Source organism: Lactuca serriola, chromosome 4, assembly GCF_051521515.1.
Source record: "Lactuca serriola cultivar US96UC23 chromosome 4, Lser_US96UC23_V15, whole genome shotgun sequence".
NCBI classification, from domain to species: domain Eukaryota; kingdom Viridiplantae; phylum Streptophyta; class Magnoliopsida; order Asterales; family Asteraceae; genus Lactuca; species Lactuca serriola.
In genome coordinates this window covers 37,369,232-37,385,471 of record NC_136411.1, presented here as the reverse complement: position 1 = coordinate 37,385,471, position 16,240 = coordinate 37,369,232, and the positions used below count along the sequence as shown (strand labels likewise).

The 16,240-nt window shown below is 36.4% G+C and overlaps 1 protein-coding gene across 1 annotated transcript; it reads right to left on the bottom strand.

Moving 5' to 3' along the window:
• Positions 1-4,458: 4,458 nt before the first annotated feature.
• Positions 4,459-5,505, bottom strand: LOC145098231 (uncharacterized). Its single transcript, XM_079035889.1, has one exon. It carries the CDS (start codon positions 5,503-5,505, stop codon positions 4,459-4,461), a length of 1,047 nt encoding a protein of 348 aa, XP_078892015.1.
• Positions 5,506-16,240: the final 10,735 nt, after the last annotated feature.

Here is a 16,240-nt window from a genome sequence, read left to right as displayed (position 1 = left end):
TCTGTTTTTCTAATTGGTGTCACAAATCGTTACCTTTTAGCTACATTAATTTATTTTAAATCGTGACATATAATATCATATAGTCACTTAATAAAAATCATTAAAAAAAGTGACCACTATTAGCTTTTAGTGATACATAAAAAATTAAATCGCAAGCATAAAATACATATAGTCACACATTGGCTTATCATGACAATTGTTTGCTTTTAGTCACAAATTTGTTATAAAATATGATCAAATAACAATATAAATTATAAAGTAAAGAAAGAAATAAGAGTAGAGAGAACATTTATTCCAATACTTGTGATGAAATCATCAAGTTTCTAATACATATGGCTCACTATTTATACTATCCAAATAAGATGAAAGATGAGCTATAATATGAATGCACATTATGATAGTGTATTATTACATTCATAAAACACATTGAAATGGTTGTTACTAATGCTAAATAATGATGGGGAGTTATGGGAGAAATGGAGAATCCAATGGTCATTCACAAACTAATATTTCATAATACTCCCCCTTGAATGACGATTGTATCATGCCTCGTTAAAACCTTAATAGGTAAAACCTCATGGGAAAAACCATTTATTAAGGAAAAAGAGTACATGATTAATAATAGATATTTGGAACAATTGCCTCGTTAAAAACCTTGCTAAGAAAACCCAGTGGGAAAAACATAGCTAAGGAAAAGAGTACAATATGTTTCCAACTCCCCCTGATCATCACATCACTTGACTTCCTTAAAGCGTCGCATTCCAATATTTCATACCATGTTTTCAAATTTGGATGTAGGGAGCGCTTTAGTGAACAAATCTGCCAAGTTGTTACTTGATTGAATTTTCTGGATGTTGATGCCACGCTCTTTTTGAAGATCATGAGTAAAAAAAAACTTTGGTGATATATGTTTGGTTCTGTCTCCTTTGATAAACCCTTCCTTGAATTGGGCTATACAAGCCACATTATCTTCATATAGTATGGTTGGAACGTTCCTGTTAAAAGTTAGACCACAACTCTCACGAATGTGATGAGTTAAATTTCTTAACCAAATACATTCACGGCTTGCCTCATGAATTGCTATAATCTCTGCATGGTTAGAAGAAGAAGCAACTAAAGTTTTTTTAACAGAACGCCAAGAAATTGCGGTACCTCTACAAGTGAATAAATAACCTGTTTGGGATCGAGCTTTGTGTGGATCAGACAAATATCCAGCATCTGCATAACCAATTAACTCCGCATTTGATGAATTAGAATAATATAATCCCATATCCATTGTACCTCGAAGATATCAAAGAATGTGTTTGACTCCATTCCAATGTCTTCTTGTTGGGCAAAAACTATATCTTACTAATAAGTTTACAGCAAAAGATATATCAGGTCTCGTATTATTAGCAAGATACATTCGTGCACCAATAGCACTAAGATACGGTACTTCGGGACCAAGAAGTTTATAGCAAAAGATATATATGCCTTACTACCATCGGGGTACTCAATGGATGTGAGTTATCCATATAAAACCTTTTAAGCACCTTTTCTAGATAACTAGATTGATGTACAAAAACTCCATTTTTGGTGTGCTCAATTTGAAGACCCAAACAAAATTTCGTTTTACCAAGATCTTTCATTTCAAAATTTTCTTTCAAACAAGAAGTGGCATTTTCCAATTCTCCAGGAGTTCCAATTATGTTCAAATCATCTACGTAAACAGCAATTATCACAAATTCTGATCCGGATCTTTTTATGAATACACATGGGCTTAATGGATCATTTTTATAGCCCTCTTTTAAAAGAAATGTACTTAAACAATTGAACCACATACGAACAGATTGTTTCAATCCATACAAATATTTATTTAATTTTACCGAATATACTTCACGAGAATTAGGAGTTTGTGCTTCTGGCACCTTAAACCCTTCTGGGATTTTCATATAAATATCATTCTCAAGTGAACCATATAAATAGGCGGTAACTACATCCATCAGACGCATCTCCAATTTTTCTTGTGTTTCCAGACTTATTAGATAACGGAATGTAATTGCATCAACCACAGGAGAGTATGTTTCTTCATAATCAATTCCGGGCCTTTGGGTAAAACCTTGTGCAACAAGTCTTGCTTTATATCTCACGACTTCATTCTTCTCGTTTCTTTTGCGCACAAATACCCATTTGTGTCCTACTGGTCTTACTCCATTTGGTGTACGGACTACAGGTCCAAAAAAATTTCGTTGAGTAAGAGAATTAAGCTCTTTGTTGATTGCATCTTTCCATTTTAGCCAATCTTTTCTATTTCTACATTCATCTATAGATTTAGGTTCAAGATCCTCATTTTCTTCCATAATCTCGCATGCAACATGATATGAAAAATTATCGTCGACTTCTATCTTATTTCGGTTCCATCTTATTCCCGTCATGACATAATTTATTTAGATCTCTTCATTTTCATAATTTTCAGGTATCCCAGTTTCTTTTGTTATGTCATTGGGCTCTTCTAGAGCTTCATTAATCTTTTCAAAAGATTATGTTTTCTCTTTTGGACCATCAATTATATTTGCTCCCTTTTGTTTTCGAGGATTTTTATTTTTGGAACCGGTTGGTCTTCCACGCTTCAGGCCTGCCTTTGATTCATTTGTAGTTGTATTTTTTCCTTCTGGGATATCAATTCTAACTGGAGCATTTACAGCTGGTAAATGAGACTTTGTTACTCTCTTAGGGTCAGTAAATGCATCTGGCAATTGATTTGCTATATTTTGTAAATGAATTATCTTTTTCACTTCAAGTTCACATTGACTTGAACGAGGATCTAAAACTGAAAGTGATAATTCATTCCAAGAGATTTTATTCTCCAACTTCTTTATTTCTCTCCCTAATGTTGGAAAAACTGATTCATCAAAATGACAATCATCAAATCTAGCTGTAAATAAATCTCCAGTTGATGGTTCTAAATATTTTACTATAGATGGAGATTCGTATCCAACATAAATTCTCATTCTTCTTTGAGGACCCATTTTTGTGCGGTGAGGTGGAGAAATGGGTACATAAATTGCACATCCAAACGTCCTTAGATGGGAAATATTTGGTACATGGCCGCAAACCAATTAAATAGGGGAGAACTTATGATAACTAGTTGGCCTGATTCGTATAAGTGATGCCGCATGTAAAATTGCATGCCCCCATGTCGATGTAGGAAGTTTAAAATGCATTAGTAATGGTCTTGCAATTAATTGAAGGCGTTTGATTAACGACTCAACTAAACCATTTTGTGTATGAACATATGCAACAGGATGTTAAATAGTTATCCCAATCGACATGCAATAGTCATTAAAAGCTTGTGATGTAAATTCTCCAGCATTGTCAAGTCGAATTTTCTTAATTGGGTAATCGGGAAAATGTGGATTATTTGTGCTAGTAATCTTGCGAAAGCGAGATTACGGCTAGATAACAAGCACACGTGTGACCATCTAGTTGACGCGTCAATTAAGACCATAAAATATCTAAATGGTCCACATGGTGGATGAATTGGTCCACATATATCCCCTTGAATTCTTTCTAAAAAACTAGGACTTTGATACCCAACTTTATTCAATGATGGACGGGAAATTAATTTTCCTTGAGAACATGCAACACAAGACAATTCATTAGCTTGAAAAATCTTTTGGCTTTTCAAGGAATGTCCACTTGAACTTTAAATTATTTTGCGCATCATAACTGATCCGGGATGGCCCAACCGGTCATGCCAAACTTTGTAGATGTTATCATACCTTTTATTTTCAATAGCATGAGATTCAATCATTCTAATATTTGTATAATATAATCCGGAGGACAATACGGGTAATTTTTCCAAAAAACTTTTCTTACCCGATATCATTTTTGTAATATTGAGATACTCTTTATCACCATCATTGGTTGTTTCAACATGATATCCGTTGGACCGAATATCCTTAAAACTTAATAAATTTCTTGGTGATTTTGATGAAAATAATGCATCTCCGATTGTAATTATTGTCCCTTGTGGTAATATGATATTCGCTCTTCCGGAGCCTTCAATCATTTTTGCACTACCCGTTATTGTATTAACATTTGCTTCTCCAATTGATAAGTAAGCAAAATATTTTTCATTATTAAAAATGCTATGTGTTGTTGCACTGTCTGCAAGACATATATCTTCCTCATTTCTTTTGCGAATGTCCATATTTCTCTTCAAAATAAAAATATATAATAAAAATAATAAGAAATAAGAAATATTCAACTTAGAGAAATAAATTCATATATTATTATTTTGAGAAGAATCATCGAGATCTCTTCTCATGAAACGACTATGACATAAAGATCATAAAAGACATTAAACAAAACTACATATTATTCTTGACCATGACAATGACTCTAAACAAACATAATGCAAAAATAAAATGATACTAGAAAACCGACAATTTCATGATATGGCATATCCATCTCCTTTTATGGGAAAAATTGGGTACTTCCATCGCCATCCATAGCACCGTTTGTCCCTTCCGTGTAGGCAAGATAATCGGCGACATCCAAATGTCCCATTTCTAGTTGATCTTCGGAAAAATAATTTTGAACAAAATTTGTTTCCGCATTTTTTCCTTCTTTATATTTTAGAGAAGCTTGATAAAGATCAACAAAATGCTTTGGAGTGCGACATGTACGCGACCAATGACCGGTCATTCCACATCGGTGACAAACATTTTCAACTTTCTTTTTGCCTTGACCACTTTTATCATTAGGATGTGGGTTTTTGTTACTTTCCCACTTCTGGTGGTTACTTATATTATTATTATTGTTGGGAAGATTATTATGACGGCCTCCACCACGTCCACGACCTCGACCACGACCACAGTTAGACCCACGGTCGTTATTGTTAAATGATGCCGCATTCACTTCACGGAATGGACTAGAACCAGTTGGACGTGATTGGTGATTTTTCATTAAGAGCTCATTATTTTGTTCAGCCACAAGAAGACATGAGATTAATTCACAATATTTTTTAAAACCTTTCTCACGATATTGCTGCTGCAGGAGCATGTTAGTGACATGAAAAGTAGAGAAGGTTTTCTCTAGCATGTCTTCATCAGTTATAGTCTCACCACATAGTTTTAGTTGGGAAGTAATTTTGAACATGGTTGAATTATACTCACTCACAGATTTAAAATCTTGCAGCCGAAGGTGTAACCAATCAAAATGAGCTCTAGGAAGTGTCACTGTTTTTTGATGATCATACCTCTCTTTCAGATTATTCCAAAGATCAGCTGGATCTTTGACAGTGAGGTATTCAACTTTTAATCCTTCATCGAGATGGTGGCGAAGGAAAATCATCGCCTTAGCCTTTTCTTGGCTTGATGCTTCATTTAAAGGATTTACATCCTTTATGGTGTTTCCAACCCCCATAGCATCAAGGTGGATTTCAGCATCAAGGATCCATGATAAATAATTTTTTCCACTAATGTCAAGAGCCATAAACTCAAGTTTGCTAAGGTTTGCCATAGTGAAAGTACTAATCAAAATAAAGAGTTGTATATTTGAGGATTGTTAGTTAAGAAGTATCATAAAATTACTTGTGAGCATTATATAACTTGTGAGCACTATACATATGAACTTTGAAAAAAAAATTATATATATACCTGACAACGACAAGAACGACAAGAAGTTGGAACTCTATGGTAGAGCCTTGTGCTGATAACGTGTTATAAAATATGATCAAATAACAATATAAATTATAAAGTAAAGAAAGAAATAAGAGTAGAGAGAACATTTATTCCAATACTTGTGATGAAATCATCAAGTTCCTACTACATATGGCTCACTATTTATACTATCCAAATAAGATGAAAGATGAGCTATAATATGAATGCACATTATGATGGTGTATTATTACATTTATAAAATACATTGAAATGGTTGTTACTAATGCTAAATAATGATGGGGAGTTATGGGAGAAATGGAGAATCCAATGGTTATTCACAAACTAATATTTCATAACAAAATTAATTTTTTTTTAATTGCAATTTTTATTAATTTAGCCACCTATTATTATTATTATTATTATTATTATTATTATTATTATTATCACATGCACAATAAATTTAATAAAATGTAAAAAAAATAATTTATTATTAATAATAAAATAAAAGTAAGACAAAACTGAAATTTTGGTCCATGTGGTTTGCAAAAATTGTGGATAGTATCCAAAAAGTTTCCGACTTGCATTGAGAGTCTACAATCAAAAATTTTCCATAGTCTTAGTCCCAAAATTAAAAAAATTACCGTGGTTTTGGTCCTAGGAAAATCTTAAAAGACGATTTTGTCCTTTTAATTAATATTTTGTATGTATTTCCTTTAATAATGTAAAGTCCCAAAAATACCGAGTAAAATTTTCATTTTCAAATAAGTCAAAACCATTCATTCATTATCCCAAAAGACGATCAAAGCAAAAGTATTATCAAAACATCAGAGTAAAATCATAAACAATTATTGTGGAATAAATCCACAGGGGATGCACTGCGTTCAAGCCGGGTTCTTTCTTTTGAAACTGGAAGTACTTGAAAACGTTTAAACCAAAAAACCGTAAACACAAAGCTTAGTAAATTACCCAAAATACCACATACCATACATATCATTGGGCCTAGCCCTGGGGTATATTCCAACCCAACATACAATCAGGGGCCCAGCCCTAGGGTTTCTTTCAACCCGACCATATAATAATGGGACAAACCTTGGGGTTTCTTTCAACTTAAGCATACAATCATGGGCCCAACCTTAGGGTTTCTTTCTACCCAAACATAAAACTATGAACCCAACTCTGAGGCCCCAGTCTTAGGGTATATTTCAAGCCAATCGTACATGCAAGAGTCACAAAGACAACTAGCGTTCTACATAACTGTGACAACCGTCAATTTCTGGTCAAGTCAAAGTCAACGGGTCAAACCGGTCAGCTCAACTAGTACTTGTATGTTAGGGTTTACTCTATGTTTAATAATGTAAAACTCTCTATCTTAATACAAAGTGTCACTCAAAAGTTTCATATGCTTAGAAATTCTAAACCCTAAGCAGGGTGAGTGAGGTAACGTGTAACAACGCAAATTTTTCAAACAAAATTTTCTTTTAAAAAAATAAAGTATTCCAATTCAAAACAAGACATAAATAATTTAAGTGTCATATAAAATACAAATTGTATAAATCCCAAGATCATAGAAGCATTCTTCAGTGTGTATCGATCACGCCGGCGCCTTCCCACGGTTCTCGCTAGTACCTGAAACGCATACATAACAACTGTAAGCATAAATGCTTAGTGAGTTCCCCAATATACAACTTACGCACATACGCCTTTCCAGGCCCTGACCTTCCGGTCATCAACACAACGCCTTCCGGCCCATGACATAATCGCCTTCCGGCCCATAACATACATAGCACATATAACAAACAGCTTACCACATATAGCATACATATCACATATCATACCTGACCTTCCGGTCACACAGTCAAACCCTTCCGGGTACAGTATAGTGAGAAGACTCACCTCGCGAATGCTGAAAGCTAGCAAATCCTGAAATCACTCGTGCACAATCCGACGAGCTACAACCTCCCTATCACATCACATATCTCATTAACACTTATATCTTCTAAGTGTGACTATCCCTAAGAAGTCAGACTTAGGTCAACTCTGGTCAACGGTCAACGGTCAACTCGACCGGACTCGGCGAGTACCATGGCGACTCGGCGAGTCTAGACGTCCTCCAACTCTCTGGGATTCCCTATCTACTCGTCGAGTATCTTCCTTGACCCGACGAGTTACTCCTGGAAGAATCGCGGGGCCACCCCGACTCAACTCGCCGAGTCTGAAGAACAACTCGACGAGTCCCAGTTAATCTTCAAGCTACTCGCCGAGTCTGCTCATCGAACTCGGCGAGTCCATTCCATGCAACCTCTCAAACTGCATCCTAAGGTCAGAACTGCTTCGACCATTCCTAGGTCTGGCCTTCCTAGGATGATCCACCACGTGAATCCCTCATTTCAGTGCTCATGATACACCATGTGATTCATAATTTACATTTTGACCTAAGGCATAAGGATTCCAATCCAAAACCTTCATCAATTCCCGAAATGCATAGACATGGGACATTCTGGACCTCCAAGGGTCTCAATACAGGATTACACTCGTTTAGGGGACTAGGGTAACAGTCAATCTAATCACACAAGGGTTCCATAAACCCTAAATCCATAAATACATCGATATAGCAGAGCATACACGAATTCTTACCTGGATGATGTATTCTCTGTGTCCCCAAATCCTCAGAATGTGACCCCCTTGCTACTCCTTTAGCCAATCTCTTCTCTTCCTTGCACAATCACTCTTCTATAATCAACAATGGCCTATGATCCTTGCTCCAGATGCACCCAATCGATTTAGGGTTCTTCTCAGAAGGCTAAAATGAATAATGACGGCCAATAAGTCTCCTTTATACGTCCCAAACCTGAACGGTTAGGGTTTTCGCTAAACAGCGTAGACTCGCCGAGTCCATATCTGGACTCGTCGAGTCCAGTCGCGAACCCGCGACCAAGTCTGCGATCCTACTCGGCGAGTCTAGGCTCCAACTCGCCGAGTCCCCTCTTAAATCACCCCAAAAACATAATTTAATAATACCTGAGATTTCGGGCTGTTACATAACGACTCTATAAAGCATTCTTACGTACTCTTCGGGGGCGTACAACACTCGTAACAAGGCGTAGTAGAGTTTATATATATATATATATATACAAGGCTCTAAATGGCGTGAGGCGTGGCGTGGCAGCATGGCTAAGCCTCAAGCTTAACGAGCCGCGACGAGCCATGACGTTTTTCAAGGCATGACGTAAGGAGGCAATTTTGTATTAATTTAAAATTATATTACCACATAAATATAAATTTATATTAAATATAACTACTTTTTAGAAGTGTTAGATCAATAACTAATAACAAAAAGTTAACAAAAACCACAATACTTGTATCTCTGATTTGAAAAGACATAACAAAGAGCAAAAAACTGTGTCTCAAACGAAAAAACACGCGCCATAACACGCCATAACGCGCCATGGTGCGCCATATCACGCCTTGCTACGCGCCACGCCTAACAACAACGTTATGAAGCTTTTCGTAACGGCGAAGCAACGCCTCACTCCATGGCGTGCCTTTTAGAACACTGTATATATATATATATATATATATATATATATATATATATATATATATATATATATATATCTCCCAAATCTCTCTGAAATCTCTTACCAATCTCTCTCAAACCTCTTGGTATTAAAAATAACATGTTCCAACTTTTATATGAACATTCGTACCATCCCGAACCTTCCCATGGTCGAAAACAACTTAAATGGAAGAAGGAAATCAAAAAGAGGCCTGGAGGTTCGCAGGTTACTGTTCACCTGCGAACCCTCGAAGGTCCTCGCATCCCCTTAGCCCAAGTTCGTTTTTAGATGGAGGTTCGTTTCTAGCCGGGAGGTCCGCATCTGACCCTCTCACAAGCAAAACCGGGCACTTTCGCATGCTACCGACTAGGTTCGCATGCCACTCGACCACGTTCGCATGCTACTCGACAAGACTCGCATCCATTCCTCTCGCAGCGAAACCTCCTTTCGCATCCAGTACCAACTTTCGCACCGAAAGCTGCTGACTCTCGCATCTGGCTGAGGACTTTCGCAGGCAGGAACCGAGAACTTTCGCTGCGAGCCCAACCTTCGCAGCCTCCTTCCAAGGCTCGCATCCGAGCAGCAGCCTTCGCTGCGAACCTACTTTCGGATCTAACCCTCGCACCTTCGCATTTCCCTCCCGGTTTTTTACCACTTTGGCATTTTAAGCCCTTTTTTATGATTTTGATGTGAAATTTTCACCCAATTTGTATTTTTGACATATTAGAACCCTTAAACTTGTATTTTATCCTCATTTTGAAGATTTATTTAATATAAATCATATTTTTCTTAGGATAATATCAAGAGTGCGTAAATGTACTCTTTGACTCTTCCATAAAGTTAGGACACCAAGCCATCCTCACGTCAACTTTATGTCACTATACACATCTAGCTAGTCAATTCATTTAACTCCTTCAGCACTGTTCCCATCCAATCAAATTTTATAAACAAATCCAAGAGATTTGTTTCATTTCTCTTCCAAGATTTCACTCTTCCCTCCAAAGCAAACTTTTTTTCTTTCTTTCTCTCTCTCTCTCTCTCTCTCACCCAATTTCCCAGGAAGTTCTTGAGTTTTCCTCCATTCTTGGTAAGCATCTTCATTCAATTCCTAAATATTTTACACTTCTTCATACAAATCATGGATCATTTACACAAATATCGACATAATTGTTCTTAGGATCTTCAAATCTTCAAGCATCCTTCAAGTGTTCTTGACTTGAAACCCCCTTCCTCAACCTTCCACCTCAAGAAATCACTCAAGGTGAGTTCATACCCATATATTTTCATGTTTTCTTCAAGTTTTAAGGCGGGGAATACAAGTTACAACACCAAAACATATTCTAACTCAACCAACAGCTTTCAACAGAAAAGTTAGGGTCTATTCACGAACTATTTTGACCATCTTAAAATTAATATTTTTCAAAACTGCTCAATATGAAAATTGTTCAAGTTTATACCTTTCTAATGACTACTTGCACACGTTCATACGATTTTTCTACAATTTATGGCGATTTTTACAAAACTGCCTATCATTTCAGAAATGATTTTAGACCAGTCTGTGAAGATGGACATTTTCACACTGGTTAGAGACCACTAAAATTCATAATAAAAATTATGAACAAACTAGACAAAATTTTCTGAAGTCCCAGTGTTTACGGATTAAGTTTTCGACTTACAGTGTTTTTTTCTATGATTTTTTTTAAGAATAGTGACAGAAAAGTTAAAACTAGTATAATAGTTTATAAGTTCATTAACACTTTGTAACATGTTGAGCAAAGTGTATAGCAATAAATAGCTACATGTTGATTGTATTTCATGTTAGTTTACTTCCATGAAACAGAAATAGACATTTATATAAGGGTCTTTCATCATTACAAACACATATGATAAACTATAATAGGTATAGTTTATGGTACATTGACAATACAGACATACTAAGGAAGGTTTAATTCATACTACAAAAGGGGTTTTCATTCACACTACACGTAAACTCGTTGAACCAAATTTGTGAGACATTACTTCATTGTACTCTTTAGAGTACTAGTTAAAGTCCTGTATTGTAACCATAGTCTATTGTAGGTAGAGCGTGATACTTGTGTATAGATCTATATTAGGAGTGACAATCCCGCACCTAAGCTGCTTGCAACAGCTAGACCGACAAGTATGGGGTGACAACTGTCAAAACATTCCGACGCCCGAAGTATGTGGTAACAGGCTTACTATGTCAATTGCACGGTTATAATAACTCCTATAGGGAAACAACAACACATATACTTTACGGGAATTCTTACATTCATAAGGGTTTTATTTATTTAAAATTTCACTTACTATCATAAGTATGGAAAATACTTGTACATTTCGGTCTTAGAGTCTTAAGACTACAAATCATTTTATAAGGAAAATATTGGATTTTTCTTGAACATGCATTACATTTATAAAGAAAAGGATTTCAACTCTACATACAAAAGCTTATGCACTCACCAATTTAATTGCTGACACTCTTTCAAAATTACTTGTATTCTCAGGTAATCAATAAAAACAGGTAACTACCAGCTTTTGAGGATGGAACAGTACGACGTCAGACAAACCATTTTATCATTATATTGTAATCGATTTTGAAACATGTAACTCATGAAACCATGTAACTTTCTCGATTATATTTATGATGGTTGTATTTACTTTGATCACTATTATACACGTTGTTATGATACTATACATGAAGTCCTCCACCCCGGACGTTTCTGCTATCCTTGGTTTGGGGGTGTGGCAATAACACAATCCATTGGGCCTACATTGATCCCTTCGACCCACAAGTGCAGTAAGAAGACTCACCTGAACTACTCAACAGAAGCCCAACAGCTACTTCAACATCAGAACAGCCAACTCAAGCTTCCTAAAGCCAAACTGAAACCAACCCTTACTCAAATACTCAATTCCACCCAAGTTTGACCAAAAGTCAAACCGGTCAAAAAGTCAATGGTCAAAGCTAAGATCAAAATTGCCAACAACAGCCCTCCATGTCGTGGCCTTCCTTGGCCATCGTGGGCACTAAGTGCCAAAACAGTCATTGATTCCCCAGTCGCCACGTCGTGACAGCCAAAGGCCACACCATGGGGACTGGTCTGAACAACTCAAACGAGCTTAATTTATTTTCTTCTCATTTCAAGAGCTCCAAAGCTCAGATCTGATTCTTTCCAAAGTATTAATGATTAAATTTTCTAACTTTATCCATTAGGAATGTTCAAACCACCAAGATCTAGACTTTAAGTCTCAAAGGGACCCAAAAATGCATCTTTCTCAACTTAATCCATTAAGTCCAAGTCCCCCACTTCCAGATCTGAATCAACAAGATGTCAAGAGGGATAAAGTTTCTAACTTTATCCATACCAATGCTCCAATCATTCAAGATCTAAACTTTAATACACCAAAATGGCCTAAAGGACCAAGATAACTTGTATGGATAAAAGATCATAACGTTCCTAGTCCATGGGGTCCAAGAAACATTCCAAACTGATCAAAAGATGTTGGAGTCCACTTAACTCCAAGATCACTCATAAAATGGGCCAAAAGTGCCAAAAACCCCAGATGAAAAAGATCTAATGAACTAGATAACAAGATTGGAACTTTATACTTATAATGGTCCAGAAATGTAGTGCCTTTGATGGATCCAAACTTGAAGCTGATGGGTTTTGGCCATATGAACATTCCTATGTGCACATGCAAACCCTAATGCTTGGATCTAGGTTTCTCTAATTAAACATGCATTGAATCCAAGACTTCTAATGGCTAATAGAGTATAAGAACAATACAAAATCAAAGTTAGAAGTATACCTTGAAACACTTGTTTGATCTTCTTGTTCTTGGAGCTTTAGAGTCACAAATGTCACTCCTCTAATGGATTACAAACACCAACTAGCAAGAGGATGATTTGAGAGAGAGGAAAGGGAAGAAATCGGCCAGGGTTTCTTTGCTTTAGTAGAGGTACCAATTTCCCTTGCCCTAGGGGTCTATTTATACTTGTAAGGCTCCTAGGGTTTCACCCTTAAACCCTAGTTAGATAATCTTTACTCAAAGCAATCCAAATCCTTTCCATGATAAGCACTTGGACGATTTGTGGCTTATCCCAAGCCCTAGAAATCGTCCAACCCTATCCAAGAAGGATTTATAGCCCAAAGTGTAACTATCAAACAATTGACAGTTTATACCCTCTTATTTAATTAATCTCTTTAAGTCACCAAATGAATTCTAATTAATTTATGACTTATATTAATCAAATAACAATATTATTATTCCTTATATTATTCTCATAATATATTAATAATATTTATTCTCTCATAATAAATCATCCTGTCAAGTTGCTATGGTGAAGGCAACCCAAAAGGACCATGCACAATCGGGTCAAATACTTGCCTAATATAGTTGCAGCCTTAGACACTATTCCAACAGAAGCATCATTCCTTGAAACTAAAATAACATTCATTATCTTCTTATTTCATCAAAATAACATGAAAACATCCCAAAAAGGAGAGAAGAGAGAGGAGAAGCTCAAATCTTGAAGGTGGAGGCTAGGGTTTCTCCCAAGAGGTTCTAGAGATGATATAGGCTGATAAAATTCCTAAAAATGTGAAACATTAAGCTTAAATACGTTGAAAACCGTAAAAAATTATGGGCTTGGGCCTGACTGATCTCCACGTCGTGACCACGACTTTCACCCAAAATCATATCATCTTCAAACTATCATAACTTATTTGTTTCAACTCCATTTTCGAAAATATTTATATCCACGGAAAGGTATTGAAGAGCCCCACACTTCTATCTAGTTAATTTTAGCTTAACACTTGTCGAACTAAAAACCATTATCCATGCACAAAGCCTAATATATAACTTTTCCCATTTTACCCCTTAGCTCCAAAACACAAACCAAGGCGTTAGATCACCTAACCAACATTATAAACATCCAATAGGGTCTAAACCCAATTCCCTTGAAGCCTAAGGCCTTTACTTGATCCATTTATTGCCCGTAATCTGGAAAGAATAAACTTCTCAGAATATGATGTTACAACTCTCCCCCTCTTAAACTGGATTTCGTCCTCGAAATCCACTTTGGTTAGAATCTATGAAAACAACGCCAACATATTCCATAAGCTCCCACTAACCACTTCAAAATACAAGCATCTTTACATGAAACTCGAGAGATCACTCAAAAGCCCACAATTTCCAACAAACAACCCAGTATTCTTGAAAATACTCAACTGCAACCACTATCATTCTCTTCCCAACTGTAAGATGAAACATCCAATGAGAGCCACTCAATCCGGGAAGTCTCAATATTGAAATTGCAACTAAATTCATCAATAAGCTCCCAAAATCGGGACCCATCAGTCTAAACTTCATAAACCATAATCTATGGCTAATGATCATCCATTCGTCGTACCTATCTCTAGTCCTTGATTGGGAACACCACCAAACAATGCAGAATAAAAACTCAAAACATATCGGTCGTGAATTTCAAAAAATCTCATATGGGACACACACCTGACTTATTGACAAATCATCACCATCCTATTGATCCCGAGCATATGTTGGTCCATCCAAGAGTCTGACATTGCATCCAAATCCCTCATCAACGCAGGTGTACAATGTAACCCTCGCAAAGTCAAGCTAGTCAATTTAGAGACAATAAGTGTTAAATATGACTTTTTCATGAAGTATTATTAAGAGTAAATAATCTTAACCAATTTATAGTATATGTCACAAGGGTTCCGTACATATAAAGAACGCCGAAATCCGAGTTATAACGAAGAAGTTTTAACCCGTCGAAGTTTCAAGGTAAATCTGACACGACACCGCGTAACGTAAAAAGTGAATTTTTGATAAATTACTATTTAGCCTTAGCGATCTAAATGAAATTCGTTGTATACATTAAACCGAGAACGTGCATAAAAAGAACGTCCAAAGCTGACTTTATATGAGGAAGTTATGATTTTTCTAAGATTTAGCATAACAGTGCACAACCCGAAATTTGAATTTTAGATCGATCGAGTTTTAACAGACACAACCTAAATGAGAATTGAATATCCCATTAATAGGAGCTCTACGATAAAAAGACAGTCGAAAACAGAGTCCGTATGTAGAAGTTATGAATTTTACACGGTCGTTAACAGTGTAATCTTCTCATACTGTTAAATTTAAAATTGGTCAAGAGTTAGCCGATGGAGTCAAAAGGATAACTGTAGATCTTGTCAATACCTACACATGGATATAAATAATGTCGAAAACGGAGCTCGTATGCGAAAGTTAAAAGTCGGAAGGGTGCTGCTGCTGCGAAAAGGGTGACATGACTTAATATGGACCATTGCTTTCTCCCCACGCCTTGCCACCAGATGGTGACATGTGACACCAACTCGACGATTTGGAGGCTCAAACTCGACGAGCTTGGCCATTTTCCAGCCTATAAATAGGATGCGAGTGCACCCTATTTTCCTCACACCTTAACCTTTTTCTCTCTTTCTCTCTCTAAACCTCTCCCAAAACCCTAGTAACTTCTAATTGCTAGAGGAAAGCTCTAGAGCGCTAGAAATCCCTGAGAAGAAGAGCTTTCAGCTCAGAAGTTCTGCCCCCATAGAGCCCGGTTCCTCGCTAAACCCCCTGTAAGTTGAGTTATGCTTACCGAACTTTAAGTATAACTTATGTTTAAGTTTATTATCGTTATTATGAACCTATAAACAAAATTTATCAGTGATTCCAAGTCGTTATACTGATTGATCTACTTACGGGGATGATGTCTAGGTTGTGATTTAGTGAGGTGTTTAAAGTGGGATTTCCAAACAGTATACTTCGTATACCAAACGGACCCTACCTCCGATATGATCCTAACTGGTTGTTCCTTACTCAATAGATCATGAAAGTAGACTTTGATTTAATGATGAATCTAGACTTATCGATAGTAATGTTAGATTACGTCAAAGGAAAAGTGAGTGCATAGTTACTTTAACAAGTGAGTGCATATTTATTTTCATCTTACACATAGATATGAAG